This window comes from Trachymyrmex cornetzi, unplaced genomic scaffold (genome assembly GCF_001594075.2).
Source record: "Trachymyrmex cornetzi isolate Tcor2-1 unplaced genomic scaffold, Tcor1.1 scaffold483, whole genome shotgun sequence".
NCBI classification, from domain to species: Eukaryota; Metazoa; Arthropoda; class Insecta; order Hymenoptera; family Formicidae; genus Trachymyrmex; species Trachymyrmex cornetzi.
Window position 1 is genome coordinate 106,968 of NW_017299652.1, and position 5,856 is coordinate 112,823.

Genomic DNA, 5,856 nt, shown 5'->3' on the forward strand with positions numbered 1-5,856 from the left:
CAAGTGGGGATTACTTCGAAGGATGCCACCCGCCCGATGATCCAGAATAACGCCAGAGCGGAGATATAAAGGTAGGCCCGATACTTTCCGGACAGACCTCGTATTCTTCTAGATCTAAAATTCTGATTGGATGAACTAAAAGAATACACCAATAACAGCGAGCATGGCACTCGCACTCAACTGTTGAGTCCGCTGAATGCGCCCATTGAAACAATCAATTAGCGCTATTCAAAATAACGCAGAATAAAGCTGATTGGTTGCTTTTGTGACATATTTTCTTTTCCACGCCGTGTGATTTCACCCTTAGACCCTACGTACAATGGAGGAAGTATTATTATAGGTGTGATGTTCCGAGGGAATTTATAATAAATAGTGATCAGCGAGGATTATGAAGTATTTATTAATATTAATAATCAAATTATATTGTAATCGCAGAGAGTCACACACAAGGAGAGTGGCGCCATAATGACAACTGTTTTTCTCATGAAACTAAAAATACTAAAATAACTAGCGCCAGATACTACATATCCTCCCGACAAAATTAGAAAATACTTAAAATAATTAATGCCTTAATTTTAAATTATAAATTTAGTTTCTCAACCGGTTTAATCTCTCTCTTAGGTCTGACATGGGCAACACTAATCTTCGCTTCGTCCTCTTTCTGAATTATGACTTGTTTACCCTCACTTTCCGGTTCTTTACCCCTTTTTGACTCCCTCAAATCCTTTCCTTCTTCCTGTTGCATCAAATAGGCCTCTTCCTTGCTATAAAACCTTCCAACCTTTACAATTTGATCTGTATGTCTCTTCCATACTACTCCTTCTGCATCTAACGCTTTACATAAATAAGTTCTAACACCTAATTTATCCTTAATAATTGCTTTACGCCATGTTGGCTTTGTTGGACACTTATAATCTTCTTTCACATAAACCATTTCGCCTGGCTCAAACTCAACTTCTCTGTTTCCCTTAAAATATCGTACCTGCCTCTCTCTAGCCTTTTCCCTTTCCGCACTGGTTAACAAACTCAACTTCGTTCTCATTTCGCGACCAAACATTAATTTTGCAGGACTTTCTCCTACGCTCGCATGTGGCGCATTCCTATATGAAGCTAAATACCTATTAATTAATGTGGTTGTACTCACTGACGCATTTCGCTTATCTGCTAACGCCTTTAATAATCCTCTTTTAAAATTGCCCACTGCATTCTCCGCTAAACCGTTGGTAGCTGGATGATACGGAGCTGACGTTCTATGATTAATTCCATTGTTCTTACAAAAATGAGCAAATTCCTCCGACACAAACTGTCTACCATTATCCGAAAATATAATTCGCGGAAGACCAAAACGAGCAAAACATTCTCTTAGCCTTTCTATAGTCCCCTCCGCACTCATGCTAGACATTCAAAATACTTCTGGCCACTTAGTAAACGCATCAATTACAATCAAATACGTTTTACCTTTAAAAGGTCCTGCGAAATCGATATGCACTCTATCGAACGGAAATTTTGCTTCTGGGAACTTAACTAACGGTGATTTACTAGGATTGCTGGCCATAGCTCTACATGCTTCGCACTGCTTAACATAACCCTCTATTTCTTTATCAATCTTAGGCCACCACACGTACTGCCTAGCTACCGCTTTCATCTTCGCAATTCCTAAATGAGCTCCGTGTATTTCTTCTAGCAGAGCTTTTCTAAACTTAAATGGCACAATAATTCTATATCCCCACATAAGAAGCTCACTTTCGATACTAATTTTATTTGCCTTATTTGAAAACTCTTTTACATCTTCGCTAACCACTTTCGGCCATCCATTTCTCGTATACAAAAATACTTTACTTAATACTTTATCTTTTCTTACTTCTTTTCTAATCTGTGCTGCGTCAATGGGCATACGTTCCGCTGTTACAAAATGAAAATAATCTTCATCTTCGATTTCTTTAATTTTACCCCGTCTGGGCAACCTCGATAGACCATCAGCTCCTCCATTACCTTTAATATGCTCGAATTTATATTGAAAACCGCTTAAAAACAAGGCCCATCTTTGTAGCCTACCTGCTGCCATCTGCGGAATACCTTTATGTTCTCCAAACAAGGCTAATAGCGGTTTATGATCTGTACACAAAATAAATTCGTTACCTACTAAATATTGATAAAATTTATTCGCTGCCCAATAAATAGCTAATGCTTCTTTATGTATCACAGAATAGTTCTTTTCCGCTTCATGTAAAACTCTGGACGCGAAGGCAACTGGCTTTTCTGTGCCGTCCGGCATAATATGCAATAATACTGCTCCTATGCCTACCTCTGACGCATCACAGACCAGTTTAAGCTTCCATTCCTTATTAAAATGCACTAGATTCCTATCTGAGATTAATTCGCTTTTAATCTTTTTAAATGCTTCTTCGCAATTTTTAGTCCATTTAAAGATCTTACTGTTTTGAAGCTCATACAAGGGTGCAAGTACTTGCGACAGCTTAGGTATAAATTTACCATAATAATTAACCATGCCTATAAAAGTTTTAATCTTTGCTTTATTTTTAGGTGTCGGTACTTCTACCATGGCTGCTACTTTTTCAGGATCCTTATGTAAACCTTCTTTATTAATAACATGCCCTAAATATTTAATTTCGGGTTGGAAAAATACTGATTTCTTTAAATTAATTCTGAATCCTGCCTCCGAAAGGCGTTTAAATACTTCTTTTAAATTTTGTAAATGTTCTTCTTTGTTTGCACCCGTAATTACAATATCGTCAATGAAATTAATTACATTTTTAATACCTTGTAAAATTTTTTCCATAGTTTTCTGAAAAATTGAACATGCTGGTTTGGTTCCAAAGGGTAACCTTTTGAGCAAGTAAATTCCCTTATGAGTACTCCAAGCCAGTAGTTTACTTGTTTCTTCCGAAACTTCCAACTGATTATATGCTGCTGTAAGATCTAATTTTGTAAAAAATTCTCCTCCACTTAATGCCGCAAATAACTCTTCAATTCTAGGCAAAGGATGCTTAACATCTTCTATGTACTTATTAACTGTAACTTTATAATCCGCACAAATTCTAATACTACCATCTTTCTTAATAATTGGCACTAACGGTGTACCCCACTCTGAATTATCTGTTAATTCTATTATTCCTTTTTTTTCTAATTCTTTCAGCTGTTCGCTTACTTTCTCTTTAAATGCTAAAGGTATTGGCCTTGGTTTGACAAAAATCGGATTGGCCTCTCGCGCTAACTTAAGATTAACTTTTTCAAACTTATATTTACCCAGTTCATCTTTAAATAAATCTTTATACTCTTGTAATAATCCCTCCAGACTAATATTCTCTTCTAACGAATACAAAGATGCTATCTCAATTTTTAAGAGTTTCATTAGATCTCTGCCCATTAATACTCTACTTCCTTTTCTTACCACTATTAAACAGGCGTTAACGATCTTTTCCTTGTACTTAATTTTAACACAAATTTGTCCTTCCGGAATTAAAATACTTCCATCATACATTCTTAATCTAACCTTAGAGCTTTCTAATTTACACTGCCTCAATTTCTCTTTGAAAATTTTTTCTGGTATAACTGATCTACCCGCGCCTGTATCTAATTCCATATTAATAAACTGATCTTCGATATTAACTTTAATCATTAAAGGTTTCTCACTGTTAACTACATTGCATAAATTATACATGTCCACTATTTCCGTCTCGCTATTTTTTGCTTCTGATTCTAAATAATTCGTATTAGATACTGTATTCTTAACGCTTTTACAGATTTTCGCCAAATGCCCTACTTTACTACAGATTTTACACTTATACGCTTGGTACTTGCACTTTGCGAAAATATGTCTAGTGCCGCCGCAATGCACACATTTCAGTTCCTCTGAGGACTCCTGATGCTGCCCTGCTGATTTCTTCTTCTCCTGTCCAGATTTTTTCTGATGAGCCGCCTTGGTTTTTCCTTGTCTTATGTTGTGAACGTCGACCGTATCAGCCTTTGATGACGTTGCCACTGCAGCTTCTTTCTTTCTGGCCACTTCCAAAATAGACTGAAGCGTTGCCGTGTGGTCTTCTTCGCAAACTCTGTCTAAAATTTTCCCTTTTTTTAATCCAACCACGAACCTATCTTTAATGTTGTCGTCCAATTGTGCACCAAATTTACAATTGATTGCTTTATTCTTGATTCGAGCGAACCATTCATTAACTGATTCTTTTTCTGCTTGATTCAAATTATGGAATTTGATTCTTTCCTTGAAAAGCGACACTCTTGGCGCAAATTGCTTCTTTAAAATTTCACAAAGTTCCTCATAAGACTTGGATTCTGGTAATGCAGGATCACAAAAGTCCCTTAAAATTTTATATGCTTCTTGTCCTACCAGAGTTATTAATACCGCTACTTTACGCTGTTGCGATACTTGATTTGCAACAAAGTACTGTCCAAGACGTTCCTGATAAAGATTCCAATCTTCACCCATGCGAAACTCTGATAACGCACCAATAGTCGAATAAAATGTAACGCTTGGCATTACTTGTTCTCTGCATTCATTTACTTGCATCGATTGATTTTGTTGCACCAGTTGAATCTCACTTTTTTTTTTGTTGCAATTGCTTTTGCTACTCCATCAACTGCAACTGATCTTGCTGCAATTGAGCTTTAAATTGTTCTTGTTCCTTCCTTCTACGATCGAGTACTTGCTGTTGCTCAATCATTTGTTCCTGAGCTCTCTGCAACTGCTGCTGCAATTCTTTATCGAAATCGTTCGGCATCTCTAACCTCTTAACCTACCGCCTTGGCAGTTATTCAATTAAAATAGGTATGTAACCTTTAAACCTTTATACCTCGTCGCCAATATGTGATGTTCCGAGGGAATTTATAATAAATAGTGATCAGCGAGGATTATGAAGTATTTATTAATATTAATAATCAAATTATATTGTAATCGCAGAGTCACACACAAAGAGAGTGGCTCCATAATGACAACTGTTTTTCTCATAAAACTAAAAATACTAAAATAACTAGCGCCAGGTACTACAATAGGAATAGATATAAATATTAAAATTTTTTTTTCAACTTATCAGAAATCATGTATTCCGGTATCTGGTTATATAATTTTCATCTGATAAGCTGAAATTTTAATATTGAGTCCTATTGAACTATTATTATTAAACTATTATTGAGTCCTATTAAACTATTGTTATTAAACCATTATTGAGTCCTGTTAAACTATTATTATTAAACTATTATTTTAACTATTGCGAAAATTGCAAAATGGTAAAGGACTTTTCGACTCAGTTTAGTTCGCTCTATCTACACAAAAGTGATTGGCAAAAAAGGTTCGGACACCCTGTATGTGTGCATATATATATCTTTGCGTGCGAGAAGCTGCGTTTGAGAAGAAGATAAAGCTGCGTTGGAAAAAGATGCCTAAGAGTGAGAGAGAGATGGTAAGTATACATGGTAAGTATAGCGCGCGATGGGGACCGCGGCGGCGGCGGCGGCGATGGCGGCTGCACCCGGCGGATACTGACCCCGCGTTATCCGATAACGCGCCGCGATGAGGATATACCACGCGTGCCCCGTAATTCTCTCCTCTTCCCGCGCAAATTTCCCGCGACGTTATCCTCGCACACTCTATGATTCTCCTCTCTCGACGTCATCCCCTTCATCGTGTGACGTCATCCCCCTGTGCCACCATCCCCTCATCCTGTGACGTCATCCCTTCCCTGTGATGTCATCCCCTCACCCTGTGACGTCACCATTTATGACGTCATCCCCTCCCCTCCCCCTGTGACGTCACCCCCCTCGCCCCGTGACATCACCATTTATGACATCATCCCCTCCCCTCCCCGGTGACGTCACCCCCTC

General features: G+C 37.7%; 2 protein-coding genes across 2 annotated transcripts; both read right to left on the reverse strand.

Annotated features, from left to right (window-relative positions):
* Window positions 1–580: 580 nt before the first annotated feature.
* Window positions 581–1,393, reverse strand: LOC108765344 (uncharacterized protein K02A2.6-like). The gene has a single exon (XM_018514022.1). The coding sequence runs from the start codon at window positions 1,391–1,393 to the stop codon at window positions 581–583; it is 813 nt and encodes a 270-aa protein (XP_018369524.1).
* Window positions 1,394–1,402: 9 nt separating this feature from the next.
* LOC108765345 (uncharacterized protein K02A2.6-like) lies at window positions 1,403–4,757 on the reverse strand. Its single transcript, XM_018514023.1, has 3 exons — window positions 4,609–4,757; window positions 2,896–4,526; window positions 1,403–2,616 (listed from the first exon to the last, which is right to left on the reverse strand). The coding sequence occupies exons 1-3, from the start codon at window positions 4,755–4,757 to the stop codon at window positions 1,403–1,405; spliced, it is 2,994 nt and encodes a 997-aa protein (XP_018369525.1).
* Between the last annotated feature and the right edge of the window lie 1,099 nt (window positions 4,758–5,856).